This window comes from Brachypodium distachyon, chromosome 1 (assembly GCF_000005505.3).
Source record: "Brachypodium distachyon strain Bd21 chromosome 1, Brachypodium_distachyon_v3.0, whole genome shotgun sequence".
Taxonomy (NCBI): Eukaryota; Viridiplantae; Streptophyta; class Magnoliopsida; order Poales; family Poaceae; genus Brachypodium; species Brachypodium distachyon.
In genome coordinates, this window is record NC_016131.3 from 58,085,257 (window position 1) to 58,106,003 (window position 20,747).

The 20,747-nt window shown below is 45.4% G+C and overlaps 3 protein-coding genes across 4 annotated transcripts; 2 read left to right on the plus strand and 1 right to left on the minus strand.

Annotated features, from left to right (window-relative positions):
- The first annotated feature begins 5,102 nt into the window (after nucleotides 1-5,102).
- LOC100843424 lies at nucleotides 5,103-8,827 on the plus strand. The gene is made up of 3 exons (XM_010230137.3): nucleotides 5,103-6,750; nucleotides 7,154-7,333; nucleotides 8,324-8,827. Exons 1-3 carry the CDS (start codon nucleotides 5,539-5,541, stop codon nucleotides 8,387-8,389), a joined length of 1,458 nt encoding a protein of 485 aa, XP_010228439.2. The 5' UTR covers nucleotides 5,103-5,538; the 3' UTR covers nucleotides 8,390-8,827.
- A 1,102-nt stretch (nucleotides 8,828-9,929) lies between these two features.
- LOC100843734 lies at nucleotides 9,930-12,866 on the plus strand. The gene is made up of 3 exons (XM_010230138.3): nucleotides 9,930-11,059; nucleotides 11,411-11,590; nucleotides 12,290-12,866. The coding sequence occupies exons 1-3, from the start codon at nucleotides 9,986-9,988 to the stop codon at nucleotides 12,608-12,610; spliced, it is 1,575 nt and encodes a 524-aa protein (XP_010228440.1). The 5' UTR covers nucleotides 9,930-9,985; the 3' UTR covers nucleotides 12,611-12,866.
- A 297-nt stretch (nucleotides 12,867-13,163) lies between these two features.
- LOC100844038 (mitogen-activated protein kinase kinase kinase 5) lies at nucleotides 13,164-20,747 on the minus strand. 2 transcript variants are annotated; one of them, XM_010230139.3, is made up of 11 exons: nucleotides 19,820-20,649; nucleotides 18,425-19,057; nucleotides 18,254-18,341; nucleotides 17,838-17,900; nucleotides 17,594-17,757; nucleotides 16,536-16,611; nucleotides 15,976-16,035; nucleotides 15,246-15,365; nucleotides 14,265-14,474; nucleotides 14,116-14,189; nucleotides 13,164-14,016 (listed from the first exon to the last, which is right to left on the minus strand). In XM_010230139.3, exons 1-11 carry the CDS (start codon nucleotides 20,299-20,301, stop codon nucleotides 13,797-13,799), a joined length of 2,190 nt encoding a protein of 729 aa, XP_010228441.1. In that variant the 5' UTR covers nucleotides 20,302-20,649; the 3' UTR covers nucleotides 13,164-13,796. The 2 variants fall into 2 exon arrangements, with proteins under 2 accessions (XP_010228441.1, XP_010228442.1); XM_010230140.3 differs by lacking the exons at nucleotides 13,164-14,016; nucleotides 14,116-14,189 and having other exon boundaries at nucleotides 14,335-14,474; nucleotides 15,218-15,365; nucleotides 19,820-20,747.

Here is a 20,747-nt window from a genome sequence, read left to right on the forward strand (position 1 = left end):
AAGTTTTCACATGTTTTTTCCTACCTACACATAGTAATTTTGATACAAGTGGCCAAAGTTGTATTTTGGAGACAGTGTCAATGTATATTCACTCGTTTGATTCCTTTTGCTAGAATTTGTGTGAAACATGAATTGTGTGATTGAAATCAACCAGTAGCTTGGTTCCATAAATGAATTCTCATCATATGTAACCTGGAAAAACTTCCTTTTTAACTAAAAAAAATGTAATCACGCCATCTCCCAAGCCATCATGAATTGTGTACATGTTGCTTTCACTCCCGCCGGGTGGGCTTCGCTCTCTCTAACTCCGCCTCCCCCACATGACTGATCGTGAACGCTCATGATCCCCCAACCGTTGAAGGGCCCTTGCTCTCTCTCCCTCCTGCTCCCCCATCACCAACTTGAGTCAGGTTTTTAATACGTGTTCTTACTATAGGACTGGAAATCGGGTTTTCGGGATAACTCTTTTTGGAGAAAAGATGAAAAGAAGCTTGTTCGAGATCGAAAGAGTGCCCTTAAGAGACTTGGCTAACAGCAGCGCACCTTGAGTTGAGGAAAGCTGCTCACAAGTAGCGGTTATCCGCGGTGGAGGCAAGGGGACCAACATGACCCTGCCCCAAGATTCAAAATTACACATAAGTCTCTGCTTTCATATTTTATAAAATGTGTATTTTTGTGCTTGGCTCCTCGCATCCCAATAACAATATTTTCTACTGTGATCTTGCATATATATTTTTCTGCCTTCGTCCCTGATGGTTATGAGCCTCTCTCTCCCCCATCTAGTGTTCCGCCATCGCGCCGCCGCCACCCTCGGATCCTCCCCCCGCCGACGTGTCCTGCCGCTGACATAATCCATGACCAATTTGAATTCAGTTTTTTTGTGTCAAATTGATCTGAGGCATTCGCTGGATAAGGGTCAACCTTTCACTTCCTTAGCCAAAGCGACGAATATAACTCTTTTTTCGGACATTCTAAGTGGGGAACGTGACCCACTCGGTCGTACGGGGCGGCGCCCTCTCGATCGTTCGATCTGATCGCTCCTCCCATCGACCAACATTCTCGCTCGCTTTCTCAATCACCGATCCCTTCCTCCCGTCGACTGGGATCTCCTCCTCCGCTGCACCGACCCGAGCCTACGTACCACCTCGCGCTCGCGCCGGTCGCACGCCCAGAGCCACCGGCGACAGGTCGTGAGCCTGCTGCTGCCCGCGGCTTTTGGAGGCGGAAACAGCGTCGCAGCGAACTCGGATGACGGCTGTGTCGCTGGAGGAGGAGGGTGCAAGGGGGCGGCGTCTTGAGTCAGAGGGGGAAGTCACGGAGGCGCCATGGAAGCAGGAGCAGGAGACCAGGCCGGTGTCTGGCCGGGCGGTGTGGCGGGCACCGCGGAGGACGAGACCGGCGGGGTGATGCGGCGAGCTACATGGAGGACGAGGCCGACGGGGTTGTGCCGTGAGCGACGTGGAGGAGGCGAGGCCGGCGGGGCGACCTTTTCCTCGTGAGCTGCTAATTGAGGCCGAATTGAAGGAGATTATTAGCTCTGCGTGCGGGTGGGTATCATCGCCATGATTCAGCTGCTGTTCCTAGTGCTATCTGTGAAAGGCGTGGTAGCGCTGCTGCTTAGGGTGAAGGTCAGGCTGCCGCAAGGAGGTGGTGACGTGGGCAATTGAGCAGGCGAAGACGGGGAAGGTCCATAGTTTTTAAATAGCGGGTTAAGCCATTTAGCGGCAGCCTTCCGGAAGCTATATGTGCTACAACGATGCTATAACGGTGCTAAGACATTTAGCGGATTTTGAAAAAATCATACAAAAGTATCAATAAATGAGGCATCATATGATAAAAAAATCTTTCCTTTGACATCAGTAGGAACTCCTTAATACTTAGAAACACCACTTGTAATGCCAGCAAGGTGGTACCTAACCCTAGTAATGCCAACAGTGCATATATTGGGACAATATATGCATTTAATCTGATGTTTTTGCTCAAATCTAAAAAGCTATATGCTTGAGATGCGATGGAATTTTAGGACGCACTTATACCAAAAGCCCCAAAAATAATTATCATAGGGTTAGCTTAGCACGCTAACAATCCCAAAATATAGCGCTATAGCGTGATTAGCGGAGCTAATAGCGTTTTTCTCAGGTTAGCGCTAAAACTGCATAGCTTTAGCGGGAGCCCTCTCCAAACGTTATAACGATGCTATAGCGCGCTATTTAAATCTATGCCCTGCACGCTCTCGGTCAGCTCATGTCCAGCGTCTTCATCATCCTCAGGATCCGGAGCAGGGGCCTCAAGCTCGGTACTGTCAGCCCCATGGATTAGGTGCTCTGGAGGATGCACCTGATGGAGGCCTCCCTCATTGGTTAGCTCGTAGTCTTCTTTGTGGGATTAATCCCCACCATCAAATGTACAGTAGTTCTTAATTTGCTGATATGATAGGGCTAGCTAGCAACTAATTAGTATTGGTGGTGGCTATGAATTCTTGGATTCTAAAGTAGCTTAGCAGAGATTACTGCTTAGTTGGTGAATGAGGTAACTTTGGAGACTAAGGTGTTATTTAGGGTGTGTGTTTTCCCACTAATCAAGTATAAGAAGCTTCTCCAGTGAGCAATCCAATTGTCTTAGCTCATTAGTTGTTGCTTTTGTGGCGTCTGATCTTGAAGATAGAAATGCCCATAAAATAGTTTTTCTATCATGTACATCTTCCTACTAATTTTTGCTTGGATAGGCTGGCAGTTAGCGATAGAATGCACTACAAGTTGTGTGTATAGAACAACCCGACGGCTATACTTGGATAATCTGGCGATTAAAGTACCATAACTTGGTAAACAAATTGTGTGTATTGAATAACCTGATAAGTAGGCATAATAGACATAGTTATCCCGACATATATGTGTGGATAATATGGCGAGTAGACATGAATAAAGTCCTAATCCGCAAGGAGTCATGGTTAACCTGGCAAGTATACACAGTTAACCTATCAAGTATGTGCGGATAATCCGGCGTGTAGGCATAGATAATCTGGCAAGTATACACTATTAACCTGGCAATTAGGTATTAGTAATCTGGCAAGTATGCGTTGTTAACCTGGCAAGTAGGTATGAATAATCTGGCAAATAGGCAAGGATAATCTGGCAAGTCGGCATTATTAATCCGGGAAGTAGGCATGGATAACCTGGCAAGTAGGTTTGAATAAATAACTTAGCAAATAGGCATGGATAATCAAGCAGGTAGGCACTATTAAAATGGCAATTATGCAGCGTTAATCTGGCAAGCAGGAATGGATAATCTCGGAAGTAGACACTATTAAACTGTGAGGTATGCACTATTAACCTGTCACTTAGGGCACTGTTAACCTGGCAAGTAGGCATTTATAATCCGGCAAGTAGGCATAGATAATCCGGCAAGTAGCCACTATTAACCTGGCAAGTAGGCACTGTTAACCTGACAAGTATGCATGGATGATTCAGCAAGTAGCCACTATTAACCTGGCAAGTATGCATGGATGATCTGGCAAGTATGCACTATTAACCTGACAAGTAGGCACTGTTAATGCAGCAAGCATGCATAGATAATCTAAGAAGTAGGCATTATAAATCTAGCAAGTAGTTACGAATAATCCGACAAATACGTACTGTTAACTTGGCAAGTAGGTATGAATATCCGGCAAATGAGCATCATAATCCGGCAAGCAGTCATGATTAATCTGTCAAGTAGGCACACAACTAAATACCGTTACAAATATTTATATTAGTTGGATAATTATAGGTTATTAGTCAGATCATAGTGCATGTATAAACCAAGGGAAGTATGCATTAAGAAACTAACAAGTAGACACTGTTAACATGAAAGTAATCGTAAATAATCAGGCAATTAGGCGTACAACTAACGAACTAAATTCCCTGGCAAGTGTGGTCTATTAAATAGGTAATTATAGCTTAGTAATATGGTTAGCGTGCATGTACAAGAGGGTTAAATAGGCATGAATAGAACAATCAAATATGACTTAGTAATTTACGTGAAAGTGACGCTGGTTTTTTACAGACAACTGATGGGACTTGCAGTGGTTGAGCCATAGGCAGATCAACACGACAGCTGAAATGTAAATGGAAACCAACACACCAACACCAGGGGAGCTGAGCGCTTGTGCACTAGAAGGAGCTAGAAACGATCGATATACTCCACCGGGCTGCCTGTACATGCTGCGAGGATTGAGGTCAATCCCGCGTAGGCCACTGTGGAGCCCAGTGCCAAGTTGAAAAACGGGAATCGGTTCCTCTAGTTGCTCCGGTGCCACATTTGGGCAAACAATAAAATAATCATCATCTACTAACTGCTTCCATTTCAACTACCACCAGCAACCGTGAATGCACTTTCACAGCTACCGCCAGAACAACATTCATCGTGGTTTGCTCAGGTAAAATACAGAACTAATATGACCGTTGTTTACTCAGCTTTATATAGGCACACAAACAGCCAACACAAGAATATACATCCAGGCCTCTCTCTAAAGATGGATCACTCATCCTCCATGAGCTACACACACATGTTGAATTCCTCAATCCCATCTTCAGATCCACAAAATGCAAGCCTCCAGCACCTCCAAAACAATCATGTACCATTGGAAGGATTTGCAGAAGGGCCACTTTATGCATTTAATATGGTACTTGATCGACCAATACATCACTGTTTCGAGGCTGACTTGATAGAGAGTATTTGGCAACAATTTGGAGACAATGGAGCTTAAAATTTATAATAAAGCTTTTAATTTTTTTATGTATGCTTTCAATCTCCAGTGCAGTACCAAGTTATTTCAATAAAGTTGTACCTTAATTTCTATGATGTACTGGTTATTTCTCTTATGTAATAGTTATTTCTAATAAGGTTGTACCCTCTCCCCACATCAGTGTTAGTTAGTTTTCGCATGCAAAATGAGAGAATGAGTATGTTGTATCCGGCATCCAAGAATTCAACGAACAAATTGCATGACATGTATACTTGATAAGATATGCAAGAACCCAAAGTAAATCATCTATTCCCGTGCTGCTCTGTGATCACGAAATTCATTCCCGCAAGTACTAATCAATCAGCATACGTAATCAATCAGTTGGCGTTACAGCAAACATGTTATGCATGCACCGCGTCCCATAGCATTCCGCATCACACCAGCTTGTGGCCGCCGCTGGATCCGGTGCCAAATCGTCGAGCCGCTGCTGGATCCGCGGCGAAATCTTCGGGGTGACGCTGGATCCGCTCACCACATCGGATCCACCGCTGGATCTGCTAACCACAGGGCCGCCTGAGCCGCCGCTCGGGTCGCTCGCGCCGCGGAGACGCCGCTCGGCTCGCTCACCGCCGCGGAGCCGCGGAGTCACGGGTTCGCCGCTGGACGCCTGGTGGAGCCGCTCACCACCGCATAGCCGCCGCTTGAGCCAGCGCTCGAGGTAAGCATCCGAGGCTTTACTCGGTGCTGCGTCCCAACAAAATTAGCATTTGGAGCTGCTACACTGGGGAGGTAGAAAATTTTAACACCGACGCCAAATGAAGATGACGCGGTCCATTTGGCTTTTGGCACGTTGTGGAGGTCCTAGGACTGCGTGGCAGACGCCGTTACGTAGTTCCGTCCCTCTTTTTTTGCGGGGCCCTAACTCAACTCAACTCAACTCCTCATCAATGGCGGAGCGCATCGAGGAAGGGGGGGAAACCGCCGCCAAGCGAGCCAAGCTCTGCCCCACCGGCGCCGGCGTCGGCGAGGAGGGGGAGGGGGAGGACCGCCTGAGCGCGCTGCCCGACGACATCCTCCTCCACATCCTCAACAGCCTCGGCAACGCTGAAGCCGCCGCCCGGACCAGCGTGCTCTCCCGCCGCTGGCGCCGCCTCTGGGCGCTCCTCCCGGTGCTCCACTTCTTCTTCCGCGCCCGCCACGATAAGGTGCCCGCCGCCCTCACCGCTCTCGACGCCGCCCACGCCGCTCTCGATGCCGCCCACACCGACGGCGAGGCAACGCCGCCTCTCCGCAGGCTCGGCGTTATCGTCTCGCGCTCCTCCGCGGAATCCCTCCAGGCCTGGCTCCCCATCGCGGCCCGCCGCCTCGCCGGCGACCTGACCTTAATTGAGCTGAATAATGAGGAGGAAGGGGACGAGCCCCCCTGCGGCGGCGGCGCCTTTGAGCTGCCCTGCTTCGAGAAAGCCACCCAGATCTGGCTCGACCTGGTTCGAGGGTTTCACAGCCTCGCCATGCCGCCTTCCGGCGTGTTCGTCCGGCTCACCGATTTCCACCTAGACGGCGCCCAGCTGCACGGTCCTTGCGCGCTCGGCGAAGCCGTCTCCTCGCCGCGGTGCCCGTCCCTGCAGAGACTCACCGTCAGCAGTGTCGGAGGCCTCGGCAATCTTGCCATCCACTCTGCGTCTCTCCTGGAAATAGAGCTCAGTGGATCTGAACTGCAGCAGCTGACTGTCGCCGCTCCGGCACTCGAAAAGTTAACTGTTTTACACTGCTTCGATGGCGTGAGTGAGCCGGTTGCCGACATCTCAGCCCCTCAACTGGCATCACTCACGTGGAGAGATGCTTATGATCCAATGTCTGTCCAGTTTGGCGAGATGAGCAATCTGCAATGGCTGGGCACCTCCTTTTTCCTTGTGTATGGACACCCTGGCTTTGAACGCAATCGTGACTCTGCGAGGCTGTTGCGGCACTTTGAGGCCGTCCACACTCTTTCTCTACTGCTGGCACATATGTGGATGAGTATCGAGGTAAATATGGAGTTCAAGTTAAGTAATGTGCTATGTTGTTATTTTTCCAATATGTGTGGCATGTGCATCTTCTAGATTAAGGAACAATGATGCGGAATACACGCTTATTTTTTTTCTGCTTCTGAATAACTACACAAAGGTTATCCACTATCATCTCACGCACTGCATATTTTAATTCTAATACTTAGGCTGATGAAATCTGAAGTACGGAATAGTCTATTGCAGTTTCTTTTACTAGCTAGGCTGAGCTTGTTACTTATGCTAATCTCTTTGTAGAAAATGGGATGTTTGTGTCCATTTCTTTTCTTTTTTTGAGGAAAGGGTTTGTATCCATTTCAAACTCTTACATATTATTATTTATTTATTTATTTATTATTATTATTCACTTTGTATGAACCTACAGGACATGCATGATCCTGATTACTTGATGGAAGAGATGACAAGGCTCCCTGACATTAGATTCTTGACCTTGATTCTTTTGACAACTGGACATTCTTTTGGAGCCAGCTCATTCCATGTTTTCAGGATGTGTACTGGTATAAAAAAGCTGATGCTAACATTTAAAAGTCGTAAGGAGTGTGAGGTAAAGCTATTGTTGACTTTTTTTATCTACTGCCACATAACACCTTTTTATCTGATGCATTGCATTTCTTGGCACACCTAGGCATTCCCTGCGACTCATACTACCCTAGGTGTTAGTTCAGCAGTGATACTTTCCTCCCAAAGTTTATCTGTGGCTAGTATGGTTCCATCTCCCAACAAAGCTATAGCTGGGCTAGCCCACCTGGTCATCTCGCAGGGCTATGCTCTGGTTAGCTATACGTTTGGTTCGATGTGCTTTGCCAGCAAGAGTTCATGGAGATCGTGGGCTGTGGATGGCTCGGTGGAGTTTCTTTCCAATCTTGCCATCGAGAGCGAGTCAATTTGGCTCTCCCTCAGGAGCAAGCTTTTCCTTGCCCATAGCGCCAATATCTCCCTCAAAAGCTAGAAATTATTTTAGATACCAAACAACAAACCTAGCTAAGCTAGGCTTTAACTGATTTTGCTCTAAAAGCAAACAGACCCTGTATGCCTTAGGCATCTCCCAGTGAAAACATTGCTTTTCAATTTTGAAAAAAGCGGCATACTAGTTGGGTTTGTCGTAGGTTTCACTTTTTGAAGATTGTCAATCTGTTGGAAATATATAGGCAGTGGATAGAAAATTGTCTGTTATTCCATACATGGCAGGCAGGGCTCAAGTTTTTAAGGTTCAAGGGATAATAGTGCTATGATTACTGGAATGTGTTCATGTAAAGGTTGCGTTGTAACAAAGCCCAAGGGTCAATTGGACATCTTGAGTATGGGTTGTCGGTAGCACTATACCTATGTATCTCTGTAAATTTTATCATAATATCCCTTGTACCACTCTCTTTGCACAGAGAAATCAAGGTTGGCCTCAAAATAATTTCAAGCCGGTACACTTTTGTAAATGTTGTTGATGAGATATCTCCAAGCAATCAGGCGGTCCTACAGTTTCCAGTTCTGTTTCTTGTTTATCAGTTAAACTTTCTAAGTTGGTGTCTCCCCATTTCAGGTGGCAACAGCGTGTGCATCAGGTTGCATTTGTGATCAACCTACAAACTGGAAAACCGAGGACTGAACAATCGTTCCACAAGAGCAAAATCATGTTTAGTTCCTGACAAAAAAATTATTTCATGTTCAACTTGATGTAAGTTGCACCAGTTGATATTGAGTAGTTCAATTGTAGGTTAGAACTTCCTTTTTAACTCCAAAAAAAGATGTAAACTATTACTCCCTCCGTTCCGTAATATAAGGCGTCCACGCATTTCGAGGTCCAACTTTGACCATCAATTAGACTAACAAAATGTGAATTATGTGTTATAAAAATTATACCACTAGATTCATATCTGAAAGAAGTTTTGGACGGTATAATTTTTGTAATATATAATTCACATTTTGTTGGTCTAACTGGTGGTCAAAACAAAATCTTGAAATGCGTGCGTGTCTTATATTATGAAACGGAAGGAGTACATGATTTGAATGGTTGCCAGGATATCAGATTATTTGAACAGCTAAAGTGTCGTGTCATCTTTAGTATGGACTGGACTCTGTTGACACATTTTGCAATTCAGCGAAACGTCTATGAATTCATAAGCCTACAGCCTAGGGCCGACGAAGGTCTCACCTTGGGAGTGCTCCAAACGTTGCTTTCATTCCCCCGCTTATAATTTGCCCTTCAATTAGCTCTAAAATTACGACAGAAATGACGCCACGCCATCTCCCGAACCAATCGCGAACTCTCCTGTTCTCCTACCTTATGAACGGGTTCCGTTCTCTCTATGTCCGACTCCCCCACCTGAGCCATCGCGAACGCTCCTGACGCCCCCACCCCCGACCCCACCCCTTGAACGGGGCCTTGCTCTCTCTACCTCCTCCCCCATCACCATATTTGGAGTCGAGCGCTTAATACATGACTAGAAATCGAATTTTTTGAGTCTCTTCTGACAAAAGAAGTTTGTTCAAGATCGAAAGACTGCTCTTGAGAGACTAGGTTGATAGTAGCAGTAGCGTGTCTTCAGTTGAGGATAGCTGTTTTGGTGGAGGCTAGGTGACCAACGAGGCTGTGCAAGCCCCCCCCCCCCTAAGATTCAAGAATTACACCTAAGTCCCCACTTTCTTATACTAACAACGCATTTTTATGCTTTGCCCCCCGCCCCCAATAACAGTATTTTCTACTCTACTCTCTCGCCTCGCATATAAATTTTCCTACCTCTGCCCTCGATAGTTATGAGTTCTTTATGGCGGTTCAGAATAGGAAAATTCCTCTCTTCCATCTAGGGTTCCTCCATCGCCGCCACCCTTAGATCTCCACCCTCATCGACTGCCGCCGCCGCCACCCAAAGATCCGCCGTCATCGACTCCTGCCGCCGACCTCATAACGTCGACTCTGCCTCTTAGATCCACCATCATCGACTCCTGTCGCCGCCGCCGCCCCCTTAGATCCACCATCATCGACTCCTGCCGTCGCCGCCATCCCTCGGATCCTCGACTCCTGCCTCCGCTGCCACTCCTCAGATCCTCGACTCCTGCCGCTGCCGCTGCCACCATCCCTCAGATCGTCGACTCCTCCCCTCTCCCGACACAATCCATGACCAATTGACCTTATTCGCCGGATAAGGGGCAACCGTTCGCTTCCTTGGCCAAAGAGGCGACCGACCGACTCAACTCCTCATCAATGGAGGAAGGGAGAGAAACTGCTGCCAAACGAGCCAAGGACTGCCCCAGCCCCACCAGCGCCGGCGAGGAAGGGGGGGAAGACCACCTCAGCGCGCTGCCCGACGACATCCTCCTCCGCATCTTCCACACCCTCGGCAGCGCCGAAACCGCCGCCCGGACCAGCGTGCTTTCCCGCCGCTGGCTCCGCCTCTGGGCGCTCCAACCGGCGCTCAGCTTCTTCTTCGGCGCCCGGCACGACAAGGTGCCCGCCGCCCTCGCCGCTCTCGACGCCGCCCACGCCGCTCTCGATGCCGCCCGCGGCGACGACGACGAGGCGACGCCGCCGCTCCGCTTCCTCGTCGTCTTCGTCTCGCGCTCCTCCGCGGAATCCCTGCAGGCGTGGCTTCCCATCGCCGCCCGCCGCCTAGCCGGCGACCTCCACTTCATAGAGATTCCGCGACATGAGGAGGAGGAGGAGGGGGACGAGGCCGCCCGCGACGGCGGCGCCTTTGAGCTGCCCTGCTTCGAGAGAGCCACGGCGATCTCGCTCGAACTGGTCCGGGGGTTTCACGGGCTCTCCCTGCCGCCTACCGGCGTGTTCGCGCGGCTGACCAATTTCCACCTGGACGGCGCCCGGCTGCACGGTCCTTGCACGCTCGGCGAAGCCGTCTCCTCGCCGCGTTGCCCGACCCTGCGGAGACTCTCCATCGTCAGTGTCGGGGGCATCGGCAATCTTGCCGTGCACTCTGACTCTCTCCTGGAAATGGAGCTCAAAGGATGTGAACTGCAGCAGCTGACTGTCGCTGCTCCGGCGCTCATAAAGTTAACCGTGTTCCTCTGCTTCAGTAGCGCCACTCGGCCGGTTGCCGACATCTCAGCTCCTGAACTGGTGACACTTGGGTGGAGAGATGCTTATGATCCAACGTCTGTCCACTTTGGCGAGATGAGCCAACTGCAATGGCTGGGCACCTCCTTTTTCATTGTATATGGACAGCCTGGCCTTGCACAAAATCTTGACTGCGCGAGGCTGTTGCAGCACTTTGAGGCCGTCCAGGCTCTTAACCTAGTGCTGGCATATATGTCGAGTATGGAGGTAAATATGCAGTTCAATTTAAGGAATTTGACATTTGGTTATTTGTCCAATATGTGTGGCCTGTGCATCATGTAGATAAAGGAACAAAATGCGAAATTCTCGGTTGTTTTATTTATTTTTCCTGCTTCTGAGTAATTAGCACAAAGGTTATCCAGTATTATCGCGCACACTACACATTTTGATTCTATTACTTAGGCTGGTGAGATCTGAAGTACTCTATTGCAGTTTCTTTTACTAGCTAGGCTGAGCTTGTTACTGATGCTAATCACTGTGGAAAATGGGATGTTTGTGTCCATTTCAAATTCTTAAATATTGATACTATTTTTATTCACACTTTGTATGAACCTACAGGGCATGCAGGACCATAATTACTTGATGGAAGAGATGACGAGGCTCCCTGACATTCGATTCTTGACCCTGTTTCTTTTGACAACTGGGCATTCTTTTGGAGCCAGCTCATTCCATGTTTTCAGGATGTGTACTGGTATAAGAAAGCTGATGCTGACATTTAATAATCCTACGGACATGGAGGTAAAGCTATTCTTGACTTCTTTTTTTATCTACTGCCACATAAGACAATGTGCATTGCATTTCTTGGCACACTTAGCCTTTATCTACGAGTCATACTAATACTCCCCTAGGTGTTAGTTCGATACTGATACTTTCCTCCGAAAGTTTATCTGTGACTTTTATATATATACCTTAGGCATCTCCCAGTGAAAACACTGTTTTCAAGTTAGACAAAGGTGCCATACTAGTTGGGTCGGTAATAGTTTTCACTCTTTGAAGATTGTCAATCTTTTGGAAATATATAGGCAGTGGATTGAAAATTGTCCTTTATTCCATACATTGCAGGGCTCGAGTTTTTAAGGTTCAAGGGATAATAGTACTATGATTACTGGAATGTGTTTTCTAAAGGTTCCATTGTAACAAAGCCCTAGGTTCAATTGGACATCTTTTGAGTATGGGTTGCCGGTGGCACTATACCTATGTATCTGTGTAAATTATATAATAATATCCCTTGTACAACTCTCTTTGCACAGAAAAATCATATTTGTGCTACAACTATAGATTGCCTCAAAATAATTTCAAGCCGGTGCTCTTTTGTAAATTTTGTTGATGAGATATCACGAAGCAATCAGGCAGTCGTAGAGTTTCCAATTCCGTCTCTTGTTTGTGTCATAAAGCTATATCAGTTAAACTTTCTAAGCTGATGTCCCCCCATTTCAGGTGCCTACTGAGTGTGCATCAGGTTGCATCTGTGATCAACCTACAAACTGGAAAACTGAGGAACTTGTGCTGAGGCGCCTTGAAGACATAGAAATACAATATTTCCCAGGAACTGAAAATGATTTTGCTCTTGTGGAACGACTGTTCAGTTGGGCAGCAGTGGTGAAAACAGTGACAATAAGTTTCAATCGATCAATCACTGGAAGTATGGCCAACGAGTTCTGCCAGAGGATACTAGGTTTCTCCAGGCCAGAAATATGTGTGAAATTTTATGTGTACCATAACATCTGCCAGAGGGTTTTGTATGTTCCAGAAGACTAAGGTGCCATCTTGTCGCTTGGTGTTGCACTGGTTATGCTAGTTTTTTTTATTAAAATGGTCATATGTCATAGTTTTCTTCCTTGTATCAGCTGCACTCTATGCAAAGTTGCAAACATCGAAATGCTACTGGTCGTTCGAATTGTACAATGTTATCATGGTTCTTTTAAATATTGTTTACATAAAGAGGTTTAAACGTTATGCACAAGCTCCATGTGTGCGAGATCCAAATGACATGATATGACAGCAGAGTTGTGTTTGGACAGTTCTCTAGATGACCATGCTGTAGTGTGCAGGTGTTGATAAAAAATTTGTTTCTGCATCATTTCTACTCTACATGTTATCTGTACAACTACAATCTATGTATTTTTCAATTCATATATGATACTGAGGTATTTCTCCATTCTAATTTTATGGTTAGGTTCTAGCTTGGCTTATGATTATGATGCTACAACATACCAATGTGCCATACTGCAATTTACCTCCAGCGCATACTTACAAAGTATGTTAGAGGCCAAATTGAATATTTATCTTCTCAATAGAAGAACACAACGCATTGAGATATTATTTTGGCCAAATAAATAATGAATAATACAACAAAAGATTATTTAGTGGCAACAGCAATAGCAACATAGAGCTACACCTGATTCCTACTTGTTGAAGAGATAATTTCAGCTTTATCTACAGCTAATCCTATAATCGTATGTTACACACAAAATGCCACCAACATTCCCAAAACAGAGATCACCCATGCTTTCATGGATCTCCCTCATTCAGCAGCATTAATTGTCAGCATACTGTGAGTCTTGACAGGCTAGCAGACATGTCATCACCACTATTCACAAGAACGCCATAAATATCTATACAAATTCATATGATGCAACTGCTACACAAATTGTTGGAAGTCGAGATGGCTGCCGCAAAACTTTGATGACTTTCATCACCTGTCTGTTAGTGCAAATAGGGATCTTCAGGGAAGCAGTATTCCTTCCACTGTTATCACACGCCGCTGATCCTTAGAATCCTAGCTGCACGAGGTTTTTTTCCATCTTAAAGCTTTCCATTCTTTCTCTGGTATCATTTTACAAGGCGAGTTCATCAGGCCTTCATTTGATGTATTGTGCAAAAGAACTGTGCACCTGAACAAGATCCCAGATATAAGCGGTGTTCCCCCATTGCATGCCACACCTTATATGTTTAGAACAGAACCTCTCCCATTAGGCCTTGGCAGTGGACTAGGCTGAGGATTTGCAATCGGAAAATGCATGGGGTTCGTCAAGATGGCGAAAGAACTAGGATTGGAGGCTAAACCTAAAGGCTGAGGCGGAAAATTAGGGGTGACGTCCTGCATTGTTAGCGGAGTCAATCGAAAAGCTGACGACTCGAAAGGCCTAACATTGTTTGTCTCACTGGCAAAACAACAATGTAAGGTATGTCAGGAATAGAAAATGAAAATCAGCTGTGTGAACAGACTTTAAATTAACAATAAATGAAACGGAGGTACTCACCCTATGGTATTTTTTGTTTTCCCACCTGGATCACTCCTTGAGGATGTTTTGTCTCGGAATCCATATCCATTATCCTGTTATACAGAGGTGAAATTATATGCATGCCGGCCTATTTGTCGAAGGGGCGGTACAGGAAGAAACAGACTTACATTGACTTTAATTCCCGCAAAGGCATATATGGAACCATGTTTGCTGTAGTGGCTTGAATTCCGGATAAATGGATGGTCCAACAACTCGATTGCAGCTGGCCTCTCCGCTGCATTCCTCTTGAAGCAGCATTGCAGAAAATCTTGTCCCTCATGGGATAAATTTTCAGGAATCGGTGGGTCTTTATGCAAAACCTTAAACATTGCAGCAGGCTGCAGAACAGAAAAGGTTCCTTAGAACAGTGTTTTAGAACATAAAGTTATCATGATGTTGATACCCAGATTACCAAGTTGTCAATGATAAATACGGAGTAACTGTGAAAAAACGACACTTATGTTAACTTCTGAAACTATCTTCGTTATCTAGTGTTTACTGGACAGCATATTCAGACCCTTTTAGCCCCAATTTTCTTGTTCCAGACCTTACATGGGAGTACGAGAACAAAGACTTCAAGCTGTCAAAGTTTGTAGTTTGTAGTTTTTAGTTGTTAGTAGTTTTTAGTGTGTAGTGTTTTTTTTTCTCTCTTCTTTTTCCTTTCTTTCTTTTGGTTTTTTTGGCCTTTGCCTTTGTTTTGTTGCCTGTACTTGCGCTTTTTGCGCCCTTCTTCTTAATGAAAAAGACACGCCGCTCGGCGTGTTCAAGAAAAAAAAAGACTTCAAGCTGTCAAAACTCAAACTTTGTGTAACATAAACCTTTTCTATGAGCACATCAGACATTTATTTCCATGATTACAACTTTAATGAGCACTCAGATGGCTGCATCTATATATATAACAACATGCAAGATGGGTTACAGATGTAATGACCATGTAAGTGAGATTAGCAGTGAAAAATTGTATTTTCGAACTAATATTTTCGTCTGGGTGAATTGCTCCATTAAATGATTTATCTTCCTCGCTAAAGGATATTATTTTTCAAACACAAGGCAAAGTCATGAAATGCATTAGTAAGCTTACTGTAAAGCTAAACGCTCCAAGTTATTACCCCTTCAAGATCACTCCAAGGAGGTTTTCCATCAAACATCTCAATGATGGTGCAACCAAGACTCCAGATATCAACAGCAAGATCATAGCCTACATCTTTAGATAGTGTAGCCTGAACCATCTGCAAAAAAAGAAACAGACTATATTTCAATGAGCATATAGAACAACAAATGTGTATAGCTCCAACTCCAAGCATGTTAAATTGTTAATTAACCCGAACATGAATATAAACATTAAAGTCCTAAAATACTTTATTGGTCTTGTTTGTAACATGACAACTTGATTCCCATTAGGGACCTAATAAGCTGCCAGAGCAGGTATGGATTAGAGAAATGCAGTGATATGGAGGTTGTTTTAGCCTTTCAGATCATATCTGTCATGCTAAAGCCAACTAGTTGCATAATCGTCTTCCAAGTTGTGAGGTAGATATATAAAAAAGTACGACGAGTACCAATGTTGTCACTTCAACTAAATGCACACAAAGAAATAACAGGAAGTGTTCCGCTTTCTTTTGTTACATAAACCGAGTTTGAGGCTGTAACAGCCCACATGCTTTCGATAGCATATACTTTTACTTTACAATACAATGTCAGTATATATGCGAAACATGAAATCAGATGTATGCAATCCAGTAGAAGCTAAATATGAACTTGACGCAAAGATGGGCTTGGCCACATGTGGCGGTATAAGGTTAAGCAAAGCAATTACATGGAAGGAATATCTGTGCATACCTCTGGAGCCATCCAATATGGTGTTCCCTTCAATGAAAGATTTGGGGCTGCAGTACTTAACTGGTAAAAACAGAAAATAGTGTCAGCACTCAGCAGTACATGACAGATCAGAATATCAGATACATAGGAAATGTTTCAAATGATTTTATAGAAAACCATGCTCCCAAAAGTTGTGGAGTTGTCCTTCTCCTAACAAAATTATTGTGGATGATACAATAGCACAGCAAAACAAAGCTGTATAACAAATAATTCTGCAAATAAGGAACCCAACCATACATCCGTAATGATAAATTCTAATGAAAAGGCAGTGCTTCTGCCAGTTCCAGGGGGCACAATCAACTAACAGCAACACACAGAAAAATGTCATCAAATGCTACAGATGAATAAAATTCAGTTGGACTTCAGTGACAAATAACGTAAAAAATGATGCAAGTTATGCACTTAATTAATTGCTTCAATTAGTGTTCAACCAATGTTCTGTTAGTGTGCCTCAAATAAATAGACACAGCAGTAGTACCATGTGAAAAAAATGCTTTTAAACTGTGCAAGGATATACTCACATGCGTAGCCATCCCAAAGTCAGCCAATTTCACTACACCATTAATATCAACTAGCAGATTTGCTCCTTTGATATCCCTGTAGGAGTAGATTCACTTACTTTTACATGCACGACATAAATTAATATTAATTGTGGAAGTGCATAGGAACAAAAACTATTGGAGCATGCCCATAAGACTTGAGAGATTGGAACAGTCATCTGAGTCCTACACCAGCATACATGCATCTGAGCAAGAACAAAAGAAAACGTTCATAATTTCACATTCCCCTTGAACCTATGCAGCTATGCCCTTAACCACGTTCGTTACATTTCTGATGGCAAAAGAATCATAATAGTTGTAATATAGGAGCATCATAGTCCTTGCCTTTAGTTGTGTCAGGTTCTCAGTTACCAGCGGCGATGATAGAGTAATGAGGTAAAGTGGTACGGGCATAAGACGTATAATGCCAGAGAACAAGGAACATGATTAGACTTGCGGACCAGGAATATTTGAAGACCATCATGCCGGTATACCAGGTAAAGCTAAATCAAAGAATGAATAAAGAGAAGGTGAAGCATTGAAGCCAATATCCAACACATGACTGAACATCACAGACGATGATTACAAGCACACGCTTCAAATGACTTGTCTCTTATGACGATTGTCTTAAACACCTTCTACCAACTCGCAGCTATCTATAGGCTAATAGGCAACTGATACAGGATAAAACTCGGGAATAAAAATATAGACTTGGGATGATAATTCCTCCATCTCTGCTACTATATGTTCAAATGGATGGAGAAATGGCAAGATGTAGAGGTGGTGATGAGAAGGGTATTACAAATAACCAAGAAAAATACTAACGGTCACAGCATAGGTAACATATCAGTATATCACAATCTAGTAAACCAAACTTGGTAAGGCCAGAGCGTACCAAACATGGTGGTTTTTGAGATAAAATCTAAAGTAGCAGAAGGATACAGGAAATCACAAGCAGCTGTGAGAAGCAAACCATGGGTTCACATAACAGTTGACCTAGCATTTAAATAGTGTAAACAAGTAAATGTATAAGCACACACCTATGCATAATCTTTTGGCCATGCAAAAATGCTAGACCTCTGAGAATATGGCGGGTGAAGTTGCGGACGACTGATTCTGTTATTGCTCCATAATGTTGTTTGACATACTTATTGATTGAACCAGGATGAACATATTCCAGGTAAATGTAGAAGCGGTCTTCAATCTGCAACATCCTCCAAGCAATAAGATGCCATTATGAAATAAAGTATAATTACTTTGCTTAGCTTATAGTGGGGAACTTACAGTGTCACTGCCATAATATTGAACAATGTTTTCATGCTTAAATTGGCTTAGAAACTTTATTTCCTGAAACATATGAAAATAAGTCAAAAGAGAAACAAGCCAAATTGCATACACTACAGAGGAAGCAAGTACTTAATTGCTGTTACAACGTACAATGAGAATAAAATTCAATTCCCAGAAAGATGGTATAACTGGAGTTTTCTAGAGACATGACAAATTACTGATGTAGGTAATAGTCGGAAAAGGCACAATAAAGTCAAGCAGCTAAAAACTCTGTTATCAGAATATGAAACTCAACAGGCATAATAACAGGGAGGTACTTAAACAGAACTGATAAAACTGATAAAAGAGTACAGATTCCTCGTTTCTCCAAAAGAACAGTATGTATTTTCTTCAGGCAAGAAAAATTTAATAACCTGCTCTAATTGCTTCAATGACTCTGCAGATTTAGCATCATCAGGAATTATGTTGACCTCTTTCATCGCACAAAGAGCTCCAGTGTTCCTACAAGAAAATGGCAGTAAACCAACATTCAGAACTCAACATGAAATAATAATCACAAGGACACAGTCAGTGCACTTTCGTACCGATTAGTAGCTTCATATACGCAGCCAAATGTACCGCTACCTAGAAGTTTTCCTTTTTGCCATTCACAAGCCACTGAAGCCATTTCAACTTTTGGAGCACGCTGGTTGCTGAAAGCTGTTTGCATTGGGCTTATAGCACTAGGAGGAAGTGGCAATGGATGGAAACTGACACTCCCATTGCCTTCAGTACGCAAAATTTGGTTGTCTGGGAATAATTTTGGGTTGTGCATAGGTGATGGAGGGGCACTGGTATTCCTTGGCATAAAAATAGGACTTCTCAGTGCACAAGAGTAACGAGATTGCTCTGGAACCCCTGTAGGAGATGAAGCTCCCAGAAAATCCATAGTGCGGATAGATGGAGCTGACCACACTTGGGGACCTTGAGCAGATGCCACGGCAGATGAGACGTCAGCATTGCTCAGTCTCCGAGGGCTGCATACAGGACTTGAAAATCCACTGCTTGGAGCACTTTTAGCAGGAATGTTCAACCGGAAGTTTGTGTTTTCAGCCAAACTCTTATCCTGGAACTTATCACGGAACGCCTTTCTGTGGTGACTAGTGGCTGGCCGCTTTGTACCATTTGGACATAAATCATTAAGCTCAGGAAACTTTTGCACAATCTGACCCGTCACCCTGTAAGAACAAGATTAAGAATCGAAATCACACAAGGAGAATGCAGGTTTGGATACAGCTGCACTTGAAGGCCATTAGCAGCCTCTTTGAAAAGTAGAAATTATTCATCTTAATATATTATATGGAAATAGCGCAGATCAGTAAAAAAAAAGAGAGAGGAAAAGGACCAAGTCGTTCTGATCACCCCATGATTATTGTTCTTCCACCAGGTGTCGTAGTGTATGACTGGGCTAAATCCTTGACCGAAAATGCTGAGAACACCAGAAACAGTCCGACCCTAGAGTTTATATTGTATGGCTACTCTAAATGTTCATGAACAAACCAGTTCAGAGAATGTTTGGAATTCTAAGCTCCTGTCCCTCAATTTCCATAACCTATAATTAACGCGAGCAGCAGCAGCCAAACAATCATAGCAGGATTCAAACTATTAGCTACTTCTACATGCAGATCATTGGAACCCTGGACATCTTCTGTTGCATTCTAAATTGTGCAGAGGTTCATCTACATTACGATGGCATAACGAAAAGAAAAATTGTCCAATTCAAGCAAAATGTTGCAGCTTGATACACATGTTATTCCCCTGACAGAGCAACAGGTCACAGATCAAGACGAAATTAAATTTGCGTGGTAAAAGATCACAATTTCCTACGAGCATGTTGTGGTCGGCGACCACATTCAATCAGGACAATGCCACTCAATTCTGAAATCGTGGTACGTTGAAATGGAGAACGATGTATTAATCAATTAGCATATATGTAGTACCTGGGTATTTGCAAGGACGGCCTCTCATTGCTGGCTTCTGCCGCCGGCTCGGGCGTGTCCAGCTCGGCAGGGCGCCGCCTCGGCGACGGCAGCGGCAAGGGGTGCAGCACGGGCGAGGACGCGGACCTCGGCGGCGGGGCCACCCCCCCGACCCCCTCGGCGGCGTTGTCGGACCTGGCATCGGACGCGGAGGCGCGGCCCCTGGAGTGCGGCGGCGGCGGCGAGGAGGGGGATGCGACGTCGATGCCGAGGTCGGCGAGCAGCGCGTCGATGTCATCGACGTGGCGCAGCTTCCGCTGGCGCGTGAGCTGGCGGCGGCGGAGGACGAAGGGGTCCCCGGCCCCGGCCCCGGCGGAGGCGGCGGAGTCCTCGTCGCGGCGCCGCGAGGTGGACGCCCGCGCGGGGGAGGCCGGCGCGGAGGAGTGGGCGGTGGTGGGGGAGGGGTGGAAGGCGGACTTGGAGCGCTTCCACCACGACGGCATCTCACGGCGGCGGGTCGCGACGAGGAGGACGAGCGCGCGGGGGTAATGGCATCGGAGATGAGGACGACGACGGCGGCGGCGGCGAACCTCTTCCACCCAAAAAAAAAATCAACTTTTATTATTGTCGGGGAGGCGGTTCGTTGTTTTGGATGGTTTGGGCGGCGTTTTAGGGAGGGAAAGAAAAGTCGCACGCGGGAAGAAGAAGAAGAAGCAAGTCATGAAAGAAGTCAACCAAGTCAACAAGGAAGAACTCAGGCGAATGCGGCGAAGAAGAGCTGGAGAGATGCATCGGCTATAGGTGGGCAACGGCCCGGCTCGGGATAAACGAGCCCAGTGAAGCCCGACAATAAAGGGGCCGGGTCGATAACTCGGCATCCAGGCCCTGGCGCAGCACCGGGCCCGACGGGACCTGAGCAAAGCCCATCCACGCTAAGGCCCAGCTAAAA

Excerpts from the sequence above, each read along its gene's own strand:
- LOC100843424 (XM_010230137.3), top strand. The coding sequence starts at position 5,539 with ATGAAGATGACGCGGTCCATTTGGCTTTTGGCACGTTGTGGAGGTCCT. Across the intron at positions 6,751-7,153 it reads ATATGTGGATGAGTATCGAG|GACATGCATGATCCTGATTA; the intron begins GTAAATATGGAG and ends ATGAACCTACAG. Across the intron at positions 7,334-8,323 it reads AAAGTCGTAAGGAGTGTGAG|GTGGCAACAGCGTGTGCATC; the intron begins GTAAAGCTATTG and ends TCCCCATTTCAG.
- LOC100843734 (XM_010230138.3), top strand. The coding sequence starts at position 9,986 with ATGGAGGAAGGGAGAGAAACTGCTGCCAAACGAGCCAAGGACTGCCCC. Across the intron at positions 11,060-11,410 it reads CATATATGTCGAGTATGGAG|GGCATGCAGGACCATAATTA; the intron begins GTAAATATGCAG and ends ATGAACCTACAG. Across the intron at positions 11,591-12,289 it reads ATAATCCTACGGACATGGAG|GTGCCTACTGAGTGTGCATC; the intron begins GTAAAGCTATTC and ends CCCCCATTTCAG.
- LOC100844038 (XM_010230139.3), bottom strand. The coding sequence starts at position 20,301 with ATGCCGTCGTGGTGGAAGCGCTCCAAGTCCGCCTTCCACCCCTCCCCC. Across the intron at positions 18,342-18,424 it reads GTATATGAAGCTACTAATCG|GAACACTGGAGCTCTTTGTG; the intron begins GTACGAAAGTGC and ends ATTTTCTTGTAG. Across the intron at positions 14,475-15,245 it reads CTTGGAGTGATCTTGAAGGG|CCTGCTGCAATGTTTAAGGT; the intron begins GTAATAACTTGG and ends TCTGTTCTGCAG.